This window comes from Marmota flaviventris, chromosome 2 (assembly GCF_047511675.1).
Source record: "Marmota flaviventris isolate mMarFla1 chromosome 2, mMarFla1.hap1, whole genome shotgun sequence".
NCBI lineage: Eukaryota > Metazoa > Chordata > Mammalia > Rodentia > Sciuridae > Marmota > Marmota flaviventris.
The window spans coordinates 121,957,945-121,977,971 of record NC_092499.1 but is presented as its reverse complement, the minus strand read 5'-3'; the positions used below and the strand labels follow the sequence as shown (position 1 = coordinate 121,977,971).

General features: G+C 51.4%; 1 protein-coding gene across 10 annotated transcripts in view; it reads left to right on the top strand.

Moving 5' to 3' along the window:
- Nucleotides 1–20,027, top strand: part of Tmem266 (transmembrane protein 266) — a 110,927-nt gene that overhangs the window by 63,739 nt on the left and 27,161 nt on the right. For all 10 annotated transcript variants that reach the window (XM_071608501.1, XM_071608499.1, XM_071608500.1 and 7 more), the window contains 3 exons: nucleotides 1,830–1,903; nucleotides 15,505–15,561; nucleotides 16,748–16,886. In XM_071608501.1, the coding sequence (XP_071464602.1) occupies nucleotides 1,830–1,903; nucleotides 15,505–15,561; nucleotides 16,748–16,886 (270 nt within the window). The remainder of the gene's footprint in view (nucleotides 1–1,829; nucleotides 1,904–15,504; nucleotides 15,562–16,747; nucleotides 16,887–20,027) is intronic.

The window sequence follows — 20,027 nt, the reverse complement described above, 5'->3', positions numbered from 1 at the left end:
GATCCTCCATCGTCAGGGTCTGTCGAATCTCCCTCCAAGTCACATTAGCCTCCTCTGCTCTCTAAGTGAGGATGACGGCCAGCACAAAATTGCTTTTGTCTGATAAGCCTAGTTGGGTTTTATGCAGCTGGTGGCCCCTTGGTTCCAATTAAAGGATCTTCCAGCGTAAAGTGACCAGCACTGGGTTTACACTCAACCTGTCTTCAATTAAACCATGTTGTAGACTTTCCCTCCCACTCATCCATACTGTCTGCTTTTTATGAGATCTGACCATAACGGGATCTTTCTTTCCCTGTGGTGGATTGTCGTTGGGGCCCTCGGCTGCGAGGCATTGAATAGAACTGAGAACTCAGCCGACACTGGAATTTTGCTTAAAATTAAGTATCCAGGAGATTGATTTTGGTGGGGAGATCCAATAGCAGCCCATAAAAGGCATCTTAAATTCCATAAAATGCACAATCAGAGATTTATTGCTCTTCTAAAGCAAACCGTAAAAAAAGGCACAGGAATTCATTTGAGAAATAATGGGGAGAGATTTTATGTTTTCAGAATCATCTGGAGGTCTCTTCAGAGTCACACACGCCTCAGCTTCTTGGTTCCCACTGGTATTCCTGTGGCCGGGGAGGGGAAGGAATCCACAGCATCTCCAGGGCTCAGCTTCTGAGGGTCACCTAGGCCCAAAGCCAGGGGACCCCAGGGTCTCCCACCTGGAACCTGCAGCCTTCTCCCCCTTAGATTCACTCCATGACCTGGTTTTTACACACCCCCAGGAGTCGCAGAACACAGGGAAAGGCTGTAGGTTCCTCTTTGAGGCCAGCCCTCCCCACTGAAGGCACTGGGCCTCTACAGTCAGCTCCAGGGGATTCTGAGCAGCACACCAAGCAGGCCCACTAGGGAGGCAGTGCAGGCCTGTTGGCAGTGGCAGCCCTGCCCTCTCTCTGCTCTGCCTGCTGCCCTAAAATGTCTACATATCTCTTTGAGGCCTGCCTCTGGGAGGAAACCTTCCCACCCTGTCCCTATCAAAACTCACCTGACCCTTGCCACAGCAACCACTTGTGGCCTCACTGACTGGTAAACTAGACCCTGCTAGGGCTCGGAGGCTGGTCCTGGCTTCCTGGACTTTAGAAGACTCCCCCAGAGACAGCGCCTTCACTTCTAGGACTGTTAGCAGACGGTGGAGTTGAAGCCGTCAGTGGCCAACAGCTCCCTGCTCTCACTCCAGAGCCTGGAAGGTGAATGGCACTCTGACAGCTCCCAGCCCACAGGCTCTGCTATTTTCGTCCCATGTCTAGCTCCTCTTTCAGGCCTCCCTCCTGCCATCTCTCCAAAACATGCTGCTGACGCGACCATGTCTGCCACTCAGAGTTTCAGGGTGATGGTCAGGGGAAGCTGCCTTGAGTCCCGCTAACAGTGCACAGTGCTTTGGGGGTGCACTGTGCTGTGAGCTTCTGAAGCTCATCCAGGCTTGACTGAAGCTGCCCGCACAGGTCCGATAGCCACAGGTGTCTTTGAGAACCCTCTCTGGAGGCTCCTTTCCTGAAGTCAGGCTATGGCAAGAAACCCACAAGGATTGAGCAGGAACTCAGAGAGGTGGCCCGTGGGGAGCAAAGAGCCCCGGGGACTGGAGGGAGAACAGCCCACAGCACCATTGGCCACCAGGCTCCCAGACCTCCACCACAGGCACTCCTAAAGCTGCCCTTCTTCTCTGACCCAATTTCAACCAGAGTGGGCCCTGGAGTCCCAGAGGTCCCCCTCGATGCTGTGAAGCCCCCCTACCAATGCACCTAATTCCTTGCTCCTAAAATTGGCCCTTACTATGTTCCTTGCAGTTTCCAGTGCATTCCAGTTTGCCAGCGTCATCCACTGGATCAGTCTGGTCATTCTGTCTGTGTTCTTCTCAGAGGTAGGTAAAAACTTGGGCCCTGACGCCCCTTCCTTAGAGCAACTCCTTACTGGGAAACCAAGCTTTGCTTTTCCACATATTTCTTATATGTCAGGCCCTCTGTTAGCGCTTGAGGCTTCAAAGAGGGACACAATCCAGGCACCTGAATTCTACAGTAGGTGATGGCTCAGGGAGGAGCCAGAGACGCACAGGAGCATCCGCCAACCCAGCCAGGGAGCTTTGGCCTGAGCAGGTGACCCCTGAGTGGAATCTCAGAGCATGAGCAGGGGTTGTCCAGGTGAGGGGTGGGCCTTGTGAAGGTGAGGCTGAGTAGGAAGAGCTGAAGAATTGCATTGGTTGGTGTGGCTGGTAAGGAGCAGGCAGGACGCCACTAAAGCTAGAGATGGGAAGCAGCTAGGAAGGCCTCAGTCAGGCTGACCCTAAGTCTGAGGCATGCAGAGGACAGAGGATGCGGTCACAAGGCTGGAAAGTAGACTGGAGCAGGCCCTGCCAGGGGCATAGGGTGTGACTAGGCCAAGGGTTATGTTTCTGAAGTGGTGAATCAGGTCTCCTTGGGGTTTCTGGAGTTAGTGGATAAAAACCATGTCTGAATAGCTACCTGGAGGCTCCTGGGCCACTGGGTCCAGGAGTAGCCCCCATGTGGGGACTGAAACGCTTAAGAAACTGGGATTCCAGCACATTCTTCTATTTTTACGTGGGGTGAGTGACTCCTCTTTTGAGCAGTTCTCAGGCCATCACAGTGGTACTCTGGCTTGCATTTGGGGGACACTGGCTTGGAGCTGCTACAGGCAGGACCTCCTGGAGGGGCTGAAAGGTTGAAAGCTGTGGGGGGTCCCTGAGGGTCAGGAGAGCATCCTGTGGGAAAATAGCTCCTTCTAATAGAGCCAAGGGCTGGCCACGTCAGCTGGCCCTGTCCCACTCCACCCATGTGTCCCCACCTCTCACCACTGGTACACATCAGCCCACAGAGCCCCAGGAGGGCCTTGTAGTGAAAAGCAGACACGAGTAAGGCTCAGAGCCTTCTCTCTTTCCCTCTCTCTCTCTCTCTCTCTCTCACACACACACACACACACACACACACACACACACCCCTCTTCTACCCTGAAGGCACAGGGCTCTGGGCCTCACAGTACAATGCAGCCTCAGAGGGAGGAGGGTGCAGGGGTGCTATAGGAGAGCCTGGGCTGGGGGACAGAGGAAGAGAGCATTTTGTGGTACTATCAGGGAACCCAGGGAGTCAGGAGTCCAAGGGCCTCCTGTGGGCCAGCTCTGGAGGTCCAGTGGCCCTGATAACTCTCTCCCTAGAAAAGAGGGGAGAGCTGGGCCTTGGGTCTTGAGTACAAAATCCCGAGTCTGGGTGTGGGTTGTGCTGGCTGCACAGCAGAACATTCTCTTCCCCAGGCCTCAGCTCCTGCGACTCGTGGACTTGGCCGGTGAGCCTGGGCCTGAGGCTCAGACTGCGGGAGCAGATCCCAACCCTGTCCTCCTGGGAAGTTTCCCAACCAGCTCACTGCGACCACAGCCCTGGGGGTGCTGCTCCCCGGCTTAGTGCCCCTATGGGGGTTCTGGCCTCCCTGGCCCTCGTCTCTTCTCTCTGAGATTCCCTCCCACAAACACCTGGGCCAGGGCCAGATGGTTCCTTGATGCAAACCTTGGAAAATGTGCCATGTGTCTGTGACTGCCAACAAAAATGTTTAATCAGTTGCTGCGGTTCTTCCCCTCTATCCCTCTGCTTTGGTTTTATTGGCTTTTGCAGAATTTATTACCCAGCGTTAATTTGGCATTCCCTTCCTGTCACTGTCGGAGATGAGCCACCTGAAACAGACAGGGGCCTGTGTGTAGGAATCACAGCCTCAGAGCCCCCCAGCAAGCACCTCCCAGAGTGTGGACAGGGCTGGGGCTCCCACAGGCTCTGCAGGGGGAGCCAGGCCAACAGAGGCTGGTCCCTGCCTTGGTCTTTGTTGAAGTTGGTAAAGGTGGACTGAAGCCAGTAACAGAGCAGCAGGGCTGCCTGCCTCCCCCAGAGCACCCTGCCCAGTACGGATGAAGAGGCTGGTGCATGGTGGCCTCACTTGGGGACAGCCTATCTAACCGATACAGCCTCACAGAGCACTGCAGGGAACCAAGTTTCAGAACTTTGGTGCTGGTATGGTCAGAGGGGTCCCTGCCCCGGGTTCGGAAATACATGAGGCTGTTTGTGCTCACAATGACTGGGGTCCTTGAATAGGAAGGGCTGGGGGAGCCCAATGTCCCTCAGCAGCCCATCAGGCCTGCATGTTTGCCTGTCAAAAATGCCAGTAGGGTCCTTACAAAAACCCCACACAGATCAGGAAAGCAGCCTTGAGTTTCATGGCCAGTTATGGCCAAAACTGGACCCAAGACTATGGTATTTCACCTGGTCTCACACCACTGACTTCCTCTGTGGGCCTTGGTGCCAGCAGGTTGTGAGGGGACTAGGAATCTGGGGTAAAGTCCAAGGCCAGGAATTAAGAAAGAAAAAGTCTGACCTAGCAAGACCTCAGACCAAAACCCAAGAACAACCAGCCCTCCTCCTTCCTCTGGGAGAAATGAACGTCACCCTTCAGATCTGGCCCCTTCTTTCTCTGGCAGGACCCAGGGGTAGAGCTGAGAGCCAAGGGTGAAGGGTCACTCCAGGCCTTCTGGGCCTAGTGAGTGGGCTGTACTGCACATGCAAATTCCCAGAAGTCTGCACTCTAAGACTCCTGTTCCCTGGAGCCCTTTGCCTGGTCCTCTTGCCTCAGCCGAGCCTCGGACAGCCCTGTAAAGGAGGGCAGAGCATGTTACAGATTGGGAAGCTGAAGGCTGGAGAGGAGTGCAAACCTGCCAAGGGCATGCAGGAATGCCGTGCAGAGCCAGATGCAGACCTGTGTTGGGCAAGCTGTCCACTGCCCTGCCAGAGGACAGAGCTAGCCCCAGAATGGAGGTGAGAGGCTGGTTTGGGCTCAGTTGGAGGACATCTGTTCAAACAGTCCACACAGTTGAACAGTAAGATAGGTACTTCTCAAGGGAGTGAAATGGTGCTCAATCAGGAAGGCCAGGGGTGGGGGTAGTCTTACTAAGGGCCCACGGTGAGAGTGGGTACCCACAGGCTTTCTGGGCCCTGCTCCGCTAGGTCAGATGGGGTCACTGCCCTTCCCTGTGTCCCTGCAGCACCAAGAACAAGCAGAGCCTTTGAAATCCAATGGAGAATTGTGCAAAAGATTTTTCCAAAGCACAGCCCCGCCCTTGGCCAAGACTTGGCCCAGCTGGCCACTTGGAACCAGGAGGCCTCACTCTTCCTGAGATTGCACACATTCTTAGGACCTCTTGACCAAGGCCAGGCCACCCCACAGCAGTGCGGGCCATGGGGTGTTGGCCCCATCTTAGGGTATGGAAAGGCCTGAGCAGCCCCAGCTTTTTCCCCTGGGAGAGGACAAAGCTGACCCATGGCTGACCTTCTAGATAGGAGCCTCAAGGTGGTGGCAGTGGTGGAAGCAGTGACAGTGGGGTGGCTGCTGCTGCTGCTACTTCTCTTCCCCTTCCCATACCTGCTTCCCTCCCCCTGCTCCCCCTCCGCCTCCTTCACAGGTGGGATTCCCACAGCATAACCCTTTCTACATTCAGTGCATACAGCTGTCCTGCAACCATCATCTCTGTCTAGTTCCAAAGCATCTTCACCACCACCAAAGGAGATTCTTAGTCACTAGGCAGCCACTCCCTGTGCCCTCTCTACCCCGGCCGCTGTCAACCACTCATCTGCTTTCTGTCTCTGGAAACTTAACTATTCTGGAACCATACACTATGTGGCCTTTTGTGTCTGGCTTCAGTCACTTTAGCATAATGTGGTTTGTTCCCACCCTAGCAAGGGTTAGTACTTTGGTGATGTCTGAATGATATTCCATTGTATGGACGGACCACATTTGTTTATCTGGTCATCAACCCATCAAATCTTCTCTTCACATCAGCTATTTGAGCCACCTCCTTCTCCCCACAGCAGCCTCTTAGGGTTGTCCCAGGGCTGCACTGGAGTCACACAGGAGCTTGGCCTTTGGGCTACCTGTACCATTTGCCAAGAGACATCCATTGCCAAACCAAACAGCAAGGTCCTTATCTTTCAGCATCAGCAGCCACCCCAAGATTCTGGATACTAGGGGTCCTTCTCCTGCCTATGCATTCTCCAGAAGGGCTCTGGTGAGCTTCCATCCCTGGCTGAGAGGGGAGAGGGGGATGCTGTGCTCCAAGCTCTGAGAGATGAAGGATGAATTCATTCCCTTCAGTATCCAACTGAAGGAGCCAGTCACCCTGTGACCTTGAATAAGTCACTGTCCTGGTCTGTTCCTCGCTTTTCCAGTATCGAAGTGAGAAAACCCAACCTCATGTCTTCTTGACCCTCTGGAAGGTGGGGCCAGTGGTCAGGCTTCAGGGAAGAGGTTTTCTTTTCTGTCTCACCCTCTCCAATGTTGAGAATGGTGCAGGGAAGTCAGGGTTCCAAGCTTGCTGCTCACTAGCTATGAGAGCCCCTGCACAGCCCCTCCAGCCCTGTCTGTGGGGTACTGGACCAGAGGTTAAAACATTGGAAAGGACTTCTAGCCTCACTTGGCCATCCACAAAATAAACAGTAGCTGCCACCTGTTAGGACAAGCCCAGCAGGATTGATAATGCCTGAAATGGCTCTGCCAGAAGAGGACGTGGGTTGGGACCTCAAGCAGCCAACGTTTGTTCTCTTAGAGTCAGACCTCATTCTAGAAGATTCGCTCCTCCTCCCCAGACCTCAGACTCTGCCCTGCCCTGAGTGGGAGGGCACTGGAGCAAACCTTCAGAATTCCTCCACAGGGCCTGTGCGATGCTTGGTTGGAGATTTTTTTTTTTTTTTTTTTTTTTTTTGGTACTGGGGATTGAACTCAGGGACACTCGACCACTGAGCCACATCCCCAGCCCTATTTTGTATTTTATTTAGAGACAGGGTCTCATTGAGTTGCTTAACACCTCACCATTGATGAGGCTGACTTTGAACTCATGATCCTCCTGCCTTAGCCTCCTGAGCCACTGGGATTACAGGTGTGTGTCACTGTGTCCAGCTTGGTTGGAGAGTTTAAAACAGCACCACTGTGTAAGGTCATGTAGATGGCAAAGGTGGTTCAGATCATGCTGTAGCTTTGTTTATTTATTATGACAGTTTCCTGGAAGCTGGCAGTCAAATGCATAGTTTTCAAATGTCAGTATATTTTAACAGTTTTCCAGTAAATAGACAAGAGCTGGCACCAGCCTTGTCAGACTCCATGTTCTTGTTTTGGAAGTGCCCAGGCTTATGCTCTCTGTCTGGAGGGACCTTCCCACTGGTGCTGTCTCTGAGTCCTTCACTCCTCTCAGGTTCAGCTCTGCTCCTCCATCCCTCTTCCAGGCAGCCTGTCCTGACCACCCCCCAGACCCCCACACATGGACCAGCGGTGCTCTCAGCTTGTTGGTGTAACCCATTGTTGTTTCCTCCTTGGGCAGAGGTTTTTGTCCCCAGCTCCACTGGGCCTTATTATAGTCTTCTGTCTTCCTTTATCACCTGGCACAGGGCTGGGCATATGGCATATACCATCAAAGAAGCAGATAAATTCAATATGTTTGTGAGAAATTCTTCAGAACGTCACTCCCACTTTTTTCTTTGCCTTCACCTTGACAACGATCTTGGCAGGCTTTCAGATCAAATATAAAGATGACTTCTCTTTTTTTAATATTTATTTTTTAGGTGTAGATGGACACAACACAATGCCTTTATTTTCATGTGGTACTGAGGATCAAATCCAGGTCCCGCCTGTGTGAGGTGAACGCTCTACTGCTGAGCCACAATCCCAGCCCCTAAAGATGACTTTTCTAAGCAAGTTGGAATGCACTGCTTTAGACAGTACCATGCTCATGGTTAGCTGAACTCTACAAACTCAGGCTAGGTGGCGACTCGCTGAGCTGCTAGAACAGGATTTAAAACATTATCCTCCTTCTAGCTCTCAGATTCTAGAAATAGACCCAGATTCAGAATGTTCTACCTACCACAACATTCTCTAGAAAAAGCACATGCTTGCCAACCCTCAGCCTCAGAAGCAGACTGAGCCTGATGCTCAGCCTTCAGGGTTACATTCAGAAGGGGCTGGGAGCCCACCAAGCCAACAATCTTGATGGCGTCTCATCAAGGGTGAGACCCAAGACTCTATCTGATCACTGTGATGTAGGAAAAAAACAAGTCTTGATGTTTACCATAATAATTCTTCCCGCTGTATAAAATTAAACATGGACAAAGCCAAAATAAGAAAACCAAAATCCCCCATAGCCTCATCATCTGCAGAAAATCACCACTGATTTCATCTTAGAACGCCAGGCCTTTCCCACTCCTGTGTATCTACACGTTTTCCTCACTTTCCCTTTTTTCCAGTTGTATTTTGTAAATGTCCTTCCATGTTGTTTTACATTTCTTTTCAACAACATATTTAGGAGCATTCTACCTAGTATTAGGAAGTATTTTGAGCACATCAAAAATCAGCGAGTCATTTAATACACGCCTGTGTTCCCATCACCCACCCTGTCAAGCCCTAACATCTCCCCTGTCTGCTCCTCCGTTTCTAATAACTCCATCATGAGCATGTCCCTTTTTGACTCTCACCTCAACTTTTGGATGTCTCCATATTTCTGCTGTCATAAACGGCACCAGCTCCGAAAGCTCACCCCAATCTCGACCACCTCCAACATTGATTTAAAAGTAGCTTCTTAGAAGCAGAAAGGAAATTAGATTCTCAGCCAAACTTACAGTGATTCACAGTGATCCTTCCATCCCGGCACCTCCTCAGGTGAGGTGTGGGTGACTCCATCCTTGCCTGCTCCTCTGTACCAAATTTCTCTCAGCCCCTGCCCTCAGCTGGCACCACTTCCAGTGTCACCCATTGTCATGACTTCTCACCCAAGGGACCAGTTCATTCATGTGGAACAGTGGTATGGCAGGAGGGACAGGCAGGGCCCTGGGCAGCCTCTCACCAGCGTGTATACTGGGGAAGTCACTTCCCTGCTCTGAGCTTCAAGTTCCCTCATCTGAGATAAAGTTAAAAAGCCCATCTTAGAGGAATTTTTGTGATGAATGAAATAATGCATGTAAAGTTCTCCAGGGAAACAAAACCAATAAATAATATGAATATATATTCATCGTGGAATTGACAAAGTTATTGGGGCTGAGAAGTCTCAGGGGATGACTTCACTCATTAGAAATTTAAAAACAGCCTCCAGGTATCAGTCCCTTGTCTTGCCCTCCCCCACAACCCCTGTGCTCACCAGGACTATGCTGGACAGATGGACTATCTTCCCAGTGGTTTTCCTTCCTCCAACACCTAGGCTGTACCTTCTTTCGCCCTGACATATCATTCACTATTTCTACATCTGCTTTCTGTCCTCACATTTTGAGGTTTAGGCAAAGATGCCTGGTGGCTTTATGCAGAGAATTTACATTTTTTTTTTTGTAGTGCTTTGGAGCAATTTTCAAGAAGAGAGAGAGGTAGTTTTCATTTCATTGCCTTGCTAGTTGATTTGTTAAAAGAAATTTTCAAAATTTGATTCTCGGAGTATCGATTATTCTATAGAACAAAACGCAAATAGATATGGCTTTGCGAATGCTGAGCACGTACTGTTTTTACACTCTACACTTAGCCTATTTTGTGGACATTTTAAAACCTTTTTATTCTTTGAGAAATACTACCAATTTTTATTCCAAAAGGCGAAGCACAGTTTGGTGTGTTCGTCTTGTTCAGTGAGGTGCCGTGTTTGTTTGTCCACAAGTGAACAGTGAAGTCACTCTGTCAGAGGGAACCCACTGAGGTCCAAAGCCGTGCTCTCTTCCTGTCCTGCTGGCTTATAGAACAGCTGGATTTGACGCTGTTTCCTTGTCTGTTTTTAATAAATTGAAACATTCTGTTAATGAATTTTCGGACTGACTAGTAAGGAAAACAAGACTGTGAGCGTTAAAGTAGAGAATAGCAACGGAGTCGAGGAATATTTTATGAACTCACTATGAAACTTGTTTATCTTAAACTATTATGATTTAATGGGTATTTGTCAGGCTGTCGGGAGACAGATTATTTTCCTGCTGTTGGTGTGCTCTTATTCCAACCACAGAGCACAGATCCACACAGGGGACACACCGGGCTGCACTGACAGCAGCCAAATGGACAGGTCCCGGGCAGGGTGTTTAGGATGCTAACTTTGCATAACTGGCGAGAAAGACACTGCTGAGGCTGGGGCCAATGACAAGCCTCAGAGCAAGTGGGGTCCCTGGCTTCCAGGGACAGGGGAGTTCGAGGCAGGAGTAGGCATGATGAAGTTGGCATTTCTGAGTAACCACCCTGGCAGCCAGGGTAGAGCAGGGCTTAGAGGTGGAAGTGGACTGTGATTTAGAGACAGACAGTTCAGCTGAGAGGGATTAGAGGTTTGAACCAGAAAAGTGGCAGTGGAGATGAAAGAGAGTAAGGAACTAAACCAGGCAGGGTTGGAGGATTGATCCAAGAGGGGTGGGGAGTGTGTGAGGGACAAGGAGCAGGAGAGCTCGATTCCAGGGGTCTGGTTTAGTCAACAAGGGTACTGTGATGCCCCCTTCTCTCCTGAGCAGCAGGCTAGAGACATGGATTTGGGAGTTTCAGACTGTTGGGTGGTAGTTGAAGTCAAGATTGTCCATGGAAGAGGGAAACTGAGGAGAGAAAACAGTGATCCCTGGGGAACAATTTTGCTGTGGGCAGAGGACAAGAAACCTGCAGCGGTGACTAGGAAGGTGTAGCCTGGGAGACAGGAGGAAAAACCAGAGTAGGGAATGTTCTGGGGGAAAAAAGGAGGTGAACTTTTCCAGCCAGGCAGTCAGCAGAGCCCCGTGCTTCGGACATAAGTGAGATGAACAGAAGGAGGCTCTCCCTCTAGCTGGTGAGGCAATGAGGGGTGCAGTCGCCCAGGGGTGAGTGGGTTACCTGAGCAGCAGGGGCTAACGTCAGGTTACCACAGTTACGTGGAGAGGCTTTGTTCAAGACTCTGCCTGGGGAGGAGAGAGAGAGAGCGAGAAAGGAAGGACAGCATCTTAAGGGAGAGAGCCTTGGGGTCAGTGGGGGTGGTGGGTACATTCAGAAGGAGACTTGAGAATGACCCTATTCTGCAAGGAAATTGTGGAATTAAAGCTCACCCACCCTGTGTATTTCAGTCTTTCTCCTCCTTACTCAAGGTCAAGGGCAGTGCTCCATGCACTGTGAGCCCTCAGTCGACCTCAGTCCCTTAATTGACAGACATTTGGTCATTTGCCACCCCAGCACAAGGAGAGACAAATAGTAATCTGGCCCCTGGGAGGGATCAGCCACTGTGTCTGTTCAGAGGGTTCACCTTCACAATCCTAGAGAAAGCAGCACCCTGGGAAGAGGCAGTCCTGGGTCACCAGCCCTCAATTCTCAGGGGTTTGGAGGGAGTGAGGCTGGTCCCTTCTGTGAGCCCCTGTTTTATCCACTCCTATCCCCAGGGGGCGCTCTTGGGCTGCCCTGCAATTCTGTCAAACAGCACTAGTCACCTGGCAAAACTCAAGTACTCACCAGTTCAAGACTGGTTGCCCACATTTCTTACTGTTGTTTTGTAACTGGATCCTGGGATCCATGTCTTCCTCTTGCAATTTTAGTTTAACCTTCCCAAGAGCAGACTGCTTCTAGAGGAAGCACCAGGAGTCATCCCCCACCTCCCTAATTCATGCACCACCAGTCCCCTGACCCCAGGGATGCTGTCACAGGCTCAGGGGCTAGCCCTGCAGGGGTCCCTTCTCCCCAGCTGGGGACCCCACTTTAGGGTGGCTTTGCAGGGCACAAAGGTGTCTAGTCCCCATCCTGCTCATGAAGCAGTGAGCCAAAGGATCTCCTTCTGCCAAGACAAGGGTTTCTTATTTTAATTTGAACAAAACCAACTTATAGACTCTCAGGTGCTTCTGCCTGCATCCCCCAAGTTTCCCAAACTGTAGGAGCCTATTCAGGCCCCTCCCAGGGAAAGAGGCTGATTGCCCTGAGGGGAAGGGTTAGGGCCACAGGTGGAGGGCAGGAGGTCCTCACTGCCACTTGACTTAGGCAGGACCTGGACCAGACATAAGGGCCAGAACTTCCCACCCTCCTCTCCTGCTGCCCAAAGACTGAACCCTTTCCCTTGAGAAAGTCACCTTTTCCTTCCTTGGAAGAGATGAAGGGAGTCTCTTCCTGGAAGAGCAAGGTGGAAGAGGAGAGGTACCCAGGAGACAAAAGATTTACCTGCCACCAAAGCCTCCATTTCCGCATCTGTCAATGACAGAAAATTTTGGCTCATAATAAGAATTCAATTGCATTCCTGAAGTTTTGCCGGGCTCTGACCTGTCTCGCTTATCTGAGCAGCCTCCTGAGGCAGGATTGGAATGAAGGAAGCCAAAAACCTTTGGCCCCAGGTGGGAAAAGGGGTAGCTAGAGCTGAGGAGCCCAGTTCCTTCAGGTCCTCCCTTAAAGGCCCTTGCAACTCTCAGGGGTGGGCAGGACATAAGACTGGGGGACTGAAGTCGGGTGGGTGATAAAGCCATCCTTGCTCTGCCCTGCATGGAAGCTTCCCACGAGAGCTCTGCAGCGGCCCCAGTGAGGCAGGCAGCACCGGGGGCAGTAGTTCTACTCCCAGGCCAGATGGCCTGAGGGGGTTTGGCCAATGTCATGTGGTAGTGAGGACAGTGAGAGCCAGAAAGAGGACCAGACTTTTGACCACATCTAATGCTCTTTCTAGTTGTAGCTGGGCATGTGGTCTTTCCTGTTGCAACTCGGACCAGTGTCACCTCACACAGGCCAGTGGTTCTTTGGGTGTCCCATGGGGCTTTGTTTTAAAAGCAGATCCCAAGCCTTGAACTCAGAGATTCTGATATCTGGGGTCTCCAAGAGAAAAACCCGGATTTTAAAACAAACTCCTGGTGTTGCTGATGCAGGGATCCTCACCTGCATGTTGAGAAGAGCCCCAGGCCATGGCTAAGTCAGCCAGTGTTCTCAGGCGGGTAGAGAGGGTGGAGCAAGTCCCTGTCTCTGTGGAGAGGGGACTTCTCAGAAACGGTGTTTGGGGAGAGGATGGATGCTACAGGGGATAAGCCAGTGGGTGGCTGTGGCAGAGTTGGACTCCCACTCTGGCTCTGAGCCTGACTGGAGCAGCTGACTCCAGGCCACTCTTCTGAGGTGTGTCCCCAGCCCTCTCTACAGCTGCCTTTTACTGCTGTTTCCAACATAAGCCTCCTAGAGATGAAAGTAGAGTGGAGGCTGCTGGGGGCTGGGGAGGGGAGAATGGGTACAGAATTTCAGTTTGGAATGATGAGGAAGTTCTGGAGATGGGTGGTGGGGATGATTGCATAACCACGTGAGCAGGATATGGCAGAACAGTGCACTAAGAGTGGAGAAAGTGGATAAGCTCCCTGTGGTGTGTTTTTCCCAATTCTAAAAAAAGAAGGAAGAGGAGAAACAACATCAGCAATCATATCTGGATGGACCTGTTTTGGTTTTTCCTAGTTTTTGCTTTGGGAACGCCAGAATTAGGATTCTGGGGTGGATGTGGTCAATGTAGCATTTCAGAGGAAACAAGCACCATGTTTCAAGTTCATCCAACTAGAGGGATTAGATTACAACAAAATAAACCAAGACAATATGTGGTGATCTTACCCAGCTGGAGTCCACCATGCAGAGTGGAAAGCCTCTGGACCCAAATGCTGACCTCTTTACTAACTGCCTGGGTGACTTTGGGCAGCTTCCTTAACCTCTCTGTAAACTGAGAATCACATGCAAGGAGGGCTGACCCAGAGATCTGGCTCTTATTGGCATATATACATGGCAGGTTTTATTCTCATCAATACTGAAAGAATTGTATCATCTAACCACCTCTCCATCAGAAGAGGAAACTGAGGCCCAGAGAGGGGATTCAATTTGCCCAAGGCCATACAGCCATCCCATTCCCAAACTGTAACCTCAAGATATCTTGGGCCCCACCCAGATCTCTTCAGCCCTTAGGAGCTGTCTTGAAGCTAAGCCTGGCTGAACAAACCCAGAAACTGGGAAGCATAGAGGAACGGCTATCAGGCTGCCAATGTTCCCCTCTACATTCAAAGAAGGTGACATAACTGGCTGCCACTAGGGTCCCCCTTCTCATCCCTTCATGGAAACCAGGATAGTCCCTTAAGGGGAAAAGTGGATTTTACCAGCCAAGTCTTTTTTTCAGCATAGGAAGCTGGTGACCCATGGACTCGCACAGCTTCCCTAGGTTCAGATGGCTGGCCTGGTGCCAAGGCACATGGAAGGAGGACACCATCCAGTGTGAATTAAAGTCATCATGACTCAAGGGAGAGCCTGTAGCAAATGTACTAAGATAGCTTTTAAGAATCTTCTCTGGGGGAAGGTGCCCTGTTGGTGGAAAAACCACTCCCAAAGGCAGCGACATTAGGAAGTGTCCACTCAGGCGTGCACTGGTTCACTCACAATGCACACCACGCAGGGCTGCACCGTGCCAGGGAGGAGGAACGGGAGGAAGAGGTCACATGGTGTCTCTCAAGCCTTCGCTAAGGGATGGGGTGTGTGATGACAAGACATGACACAGAGCTATGGAAGCATGGTGTACAAAGCCACAGGAAAGAGGCACCCAGGGAGCCAGGGGGATGGGGAAGAGCTTCACAGAAGTGACTTGAGGCTAGAAGGACAAGAGGGGAGAGGACACAGACCAAGATGCTCTAACAAGAAAACCAAAAGCATGGGCTTCAACAAGGCAAGGTTCATATCTTTCGTGGAAGGACAATTTTCGGGGTAGGAAATTAAGGCTGGTGGTGGCTGGGGGCTTTGGGAGACCCAGAAGTCTTCCATCTTATTATCTGGCCCCTCATGGTTGAAGATGGCTTCCCACCACACCCACACACTCATATTCTAGTCTTTGGGAAGAAGGAAAGAGGAAGAAAAGCAGAGCCTGGTCTATTGAAGGGCACAATCCAGAAGCTATGCACAGTGCTTCTGCTCAACGGCTATTGGTCAGAATCTAGTCACATGTCCACTCCTGATGCAAGGACAGCTGGGAAATGTAGTTGTTAGCTGGGCAGCCGAGCCTCACCTGCAATCATCCTAAGAGGGACAAGATATGGGGGGGAGTCAATCCTCAGCCTCTACCACATGCAAAAACAAGGCAATAAGAAAAAGAGTTTTCATGATCAAAGATTTGTAAGGAGTTTTGTGTTATAATGGGAGGGAGATGACGTTGGAGAGGGAGGGAGACATGGCCTGAGACTCATTCTGAGGGATTCAGAGTGTGTTTTGTATGTACTATGAGCTCTGAAGGGTTTTGAGTGAGGGCTGACATGAATGGTGGCCAGGAGTGGCACGAATATGTGTGGGAGGGGCCAAGCCTGTGAGCAGAGGGGCCACCATGAGAACTGGAGGTGGGCACTCCACTTGCATTGGGGATGGGGAGGGCATAGGAGTGGGGAAGGCATATCACTGAACACGGAAACGGTGCTCTGGATTCTGAGCTCTGGGCTCTTCTCTGCTGCAGGGAGGCATTGCAGAACAATAACCATTTTTCTCACTTCCTCTCCTCAGACTGTTCTACGGATCGTGGTCCTGGGGATCTGGGATTACATCGAAAACAAAATAGAGGTAAAGATCAGTGGCTTCCCCAACCCCCAACCCAGACATCCTGGCTGCTGGAAAGTGTCACTGTCCCATTCATTCTAGTGTGGGAACCATCAAAAGGCTCAACTCCTCTCTGCCCTTGAGCACAAGAGTCTCCTCAGCTGTGCACGTGGGATGGGGTGAGGAGGAGGTGGAGGCTGGGAAGGAGTGAGCCGAAATGGTTTCAAGCAAAAGAACATTCTAAAACATTCTCCTTGAAGTTCTATAAGCATTTAAATTTTATTCTTGGGCTGGGGGTGTAGCTTGGTGGTAGAGCATCTTCTCAGCATGCTTGAGGGGGTGGGTTCCATCCCTAGCACAATAACAACCACAAAATTATTTTTGAATCAACTTGAAAATTTTTTGAAATGTGTTTTAAAACAAATAACTCCATTCCAAAATGACACAGTGGTCAGGAGCTGCACAGAGAAACTAAAAGTCCCCCTCACCTAGGTTTCTGCTCTGCTTCAGGTAAAAGGGGCTGGGTGGGGGGCAGGGTAAAGATGAGGTGCAGGTAACCCTGGCTGTCGCAGGCAGTTTTGTGCACTCAGGCCAATGCAAGGTGTCCAGGGTCTGCTGCCCTCTCCTTCCTCCTCTCAGGCCCAGTGCAGGAAGCTGACTTGAAGAGCCCAGCCTGTGAACAGCTCCAGCCAGGGCCAGGCTGGGGCAGGCAAGGGAGGGTCAGGGCCCAATGGTGCCAACTGGGCCCCCTCCTTTCTTAGCCCTGCCCCCATTCTCCATGGGGTTAGGAACTCTGTATCTGTTAGAGACGACATGTGGGCCCTGGACTCCAGCTACCCATGTAGAAAGAAGAACCCCCCACACCTACATCAGCCCCTACCCTGCCAGGGATTCAGTTCAGCTTCTGCCCAGGGTCCAGAGCACAGAATGCAGGCCCCATCCTGAGAAGGGACAAAGACCAACCAAGGCCACCTGAACCAAGAGCTGGAGATGGGCTACAGTCACTTGGAGGACCAAATGCCAGGGAGCAGTTCAGTGAGGAGGTTCCTTAGGACTGAGGAGGGTCAGGAGAGGCAGCTGGAGACCGTTGACCTTCTGACAGGCTCAGGCCCCCTGGAGAAGATGACCGGCACCAACTGCCTGCCAGGCTGCTCTCTGGTCCTGGACACGTGGCATGGCCCAAAGCACTGAAATATGCTTCCTTTTGCAGGTGTTTGACGGGGCTGTGATCATCCTGTCCTTGGCCCCGATGGTGGCGTCTACCGTGGCCAATGGGCCCAGGAGCCCCTGGGATGCCATCAGCCTCATCATCATGCTCCGGATCTGGCGTGTGAAGAGGGTCATTGACGGTGAGTGGCCTGAGAGGGGCCAGTGAGACTGACAGAAACCAGATCAATCAACTGAGAGAGGAGAGAGCCCTGGGGGGCAGGGGTGTCCCCATCAGTGTTGGGGGGGCACATCTCAGCAGGGAGAGAGCCAAGCCTGACCCTGCCATTCAGCATCGTGTATTTGGGATCCACTCACACACTGCTCAGGTGTCGCATGTGCACACCTGAGTTTCCAAACACCCCTTGAGAGGGCACTCATTCATTCTGACACAACCATGTATTGTGTGCCTGCATGGCCAGTCCCTCACATAAGAGCTTCCAGCAGGGCCTGCTATGCTGGGAAGAGCAACTTTTTATAACCCAGGTGTTTTGACGCACACCTGCTGCTGCCCCCACACCCCATGGCCCACAGAGTCAGTGGTGAGTCTGTCCAGATCATTAAGTCGAGGCTTGCCCCTGCCGGGTCTGTGTCCCTCAGTGACAAGGTGGGTGCCCCGAGCCTGTCGACCTGCCAACAAGCAGAAAACATCCCCATGGGAACGGCTGGCTCAGGCTGGGTTTGGGCCGGTGTTTCACTCATTTCAGCATCTTCCTATCTCTGCGTTTTCATTCCCAGAAAGAGTCTGATCTGTTCCAGCTTTGTCACTGCCTTTGCTCCTGTCAAGGCAGAGGCTGCCCTTCCCACTCAGCCACCCGTCCCTAGAGAGCTGTGCCCAAATCTGGGCAGCTCTAATATTCTAAAATTGGTGACAACCCAGAGGAAAGAAGCCTTGGTGGGGAGGGGATTAGAAACCTCAACCCCGAAGAATGGTGTGGGGTGTTGGGATGGGGACACAGAGGACAAAGACACAGGAAGGGGGGCTGACATCATCTCAGGGAGGAGGGAAGACCCAGGTCTCTGGATTTCAGAGGGTGCTCCTTGGTTGCAGAGGTCATGACAAGGAGGTCCACTTTCTGTCAACCACACTAGGTACAGAGCCAACCACAGAGGTGTTGTCTGACTTTCCCAGCAAGGTCCCCTCCTGGAGTGACATGGAAATCCTGTCACAGTGATTCCCAAACTTTTATCTTTTTCAGTGCCAAAGTCACTGGTGTGTAAAGTGGAGCTGCTTTGGTTGAATCAGAGTAGACAGCCCAGAGCCCACCTCCATGCCCTCTCCTTGTCCCCAAGGCACCTCTAAGGAACAGTTGGGGCACAGTTTAGAACCACTGGGATATATGTCAAGGTGTTTTCCAGCCCTGAATTTTGACTGCTAATGATAGAAACTGTGGCTATAAGATTGGCCAACAGCATTTGCCCAGCACTTGAAGGCAAGCAGGGATGGCCTTCAGGGTTTCCCCTCCCCAGGAGGGCAGCCTCTCCCTGGTTCCCACCCTCCATCCCACCTTGTGAACACAGTGGACATTGATCCTGGTTTCCTCACTGTCATCTCATCTCCAATACAGAATCTTCATCAAACTCCAATGAGCCGTGGTCCAGCTTTGGAAGGCAGGGAAGGCTCTGGAGATCATCTGGTCCCTTCCCCTCATTTGACAGATGGGGAAATGGAGGCCAGAGGGAATGGGGTCACACGGTGAATCAGGCTCGGAGCTACAAGTGGAGCCCAGGATCTGTGACACCCTCCTGTGCTCTTCTGGCGGTTCACTTCACCCCATCTGCTCAGGGCTCTGCTCTTGGCTCCATCCATGAGAACATCCGCTCCCTTCAGTGCAGGAACGGCGCCTTCTGGCTCCTTCTGCAAGCTGTGGACAGCTGCACACCCTCATACTAATGGATTTTGACAGCCCCACTGTGAACACCCTTCCCAGCTGTTCCCCCTTTTCCCTGACACCTCAGGCACTGGGAGCCTCACAATGGAGACTCACTGGTGAATGCAATGGGTGTTAATTTGCTACTCTCACCCTGGAGTAAACTGGCTTCATCAGGAGCTGGGAGGTGATAGTTCAGGGCAGCTTCTGGACCTGGAGAAAGGTCTCAGGGACACGTGCCCTACTCTTAAGTCTAGAAGCAAACAGAAAAGTCCTGATTTTCTTCTTTGCATGATGCCTCAAATATCCAGAGAACATCTGGAGGTGGGGATGCCGTGGGTGGAATGGGGTCTTGCAGAGTGTGGACCTGCAGAGTTCTAGAATGCAGTGGCAAGACCAAACGCATCTGAGCAAAGTTTCCGAAGAATCAGGAAGGGCTGGGTTCTGAGAGGTGTGAGAAGGGTGTAAAGGTCAGGCAGAGGTCAGGTTAAGTTGATCCTGAGACTTCCAAGGAACCCATGGCTGCTAAACTCAGAGAACTTCCAAGGGAGGGATGCAGGGGCTGCTTCTAGCTGAGAGATCATGGGGCCTCATGCTCAGAATCTAGCTTTCTCCTCTGGGTCTTACTGTGTGTATGAGTTATGAGTAGGATCATCTGTAAAGGGCCCAGAATAACAATGACCTAAACAAAACAGAAGCTTATTTCTCTCACATGGAAGTCTGCTGCACATAGCCTACTTTTCAAAGTCACCTCATGGTCTAAGATGACTGTTCCAATGCTAGACATCACTTCCTCATTATAGCCAGTAGGCAGGAGAAAGGAGAAAGAAGATAAAAGGAAGGCCGACTGCTATGTGTTTATCTATCTGAGAAAGCAGCTTTGGTTGATGGGTTGTCTCCAGAAACCAAAAAGATTATGTCCTCATTACCCACATTACCCACTTCCAGGACCTCACCCTGCTCCACCTGGGAAGGTGATTTAAATTGCCGGTTGGTTTTCCAAGGCCCAGGCCGTTCCCCTTCCTGTGCAGCCTAGCATAGCAACCCGGTACTATTTCCTCCCTTACGTGAAATCCCAGCAACTCAGGAGGCGGAGGCAGGAGGATTGCAAGGTCAAGGCCAGCCCAGGAAATTTAGCCTGACTCTGTCTCAAAATAAAAAATAAAAAGGGCTGGGGGTATAGCTCAGGAGTAGAGCATCCTTGGGTTCAATTCCCAGTGGCACACACACAGAAAAAGAAGAGGGGAGGGGAGGAGTGTGGGGGGAAAATGTTAGATGCATATAAAGAGTGATACATGGGCAAACAGGAATGTAGCCCATCTGTGGCCCTCAGCACTGTGATCTTTCACTGGCTGCAGTGCCCTGTGTGAGATCATGCCTTTCTGAATCAGATCAGGGATTTCTACTGCCAGC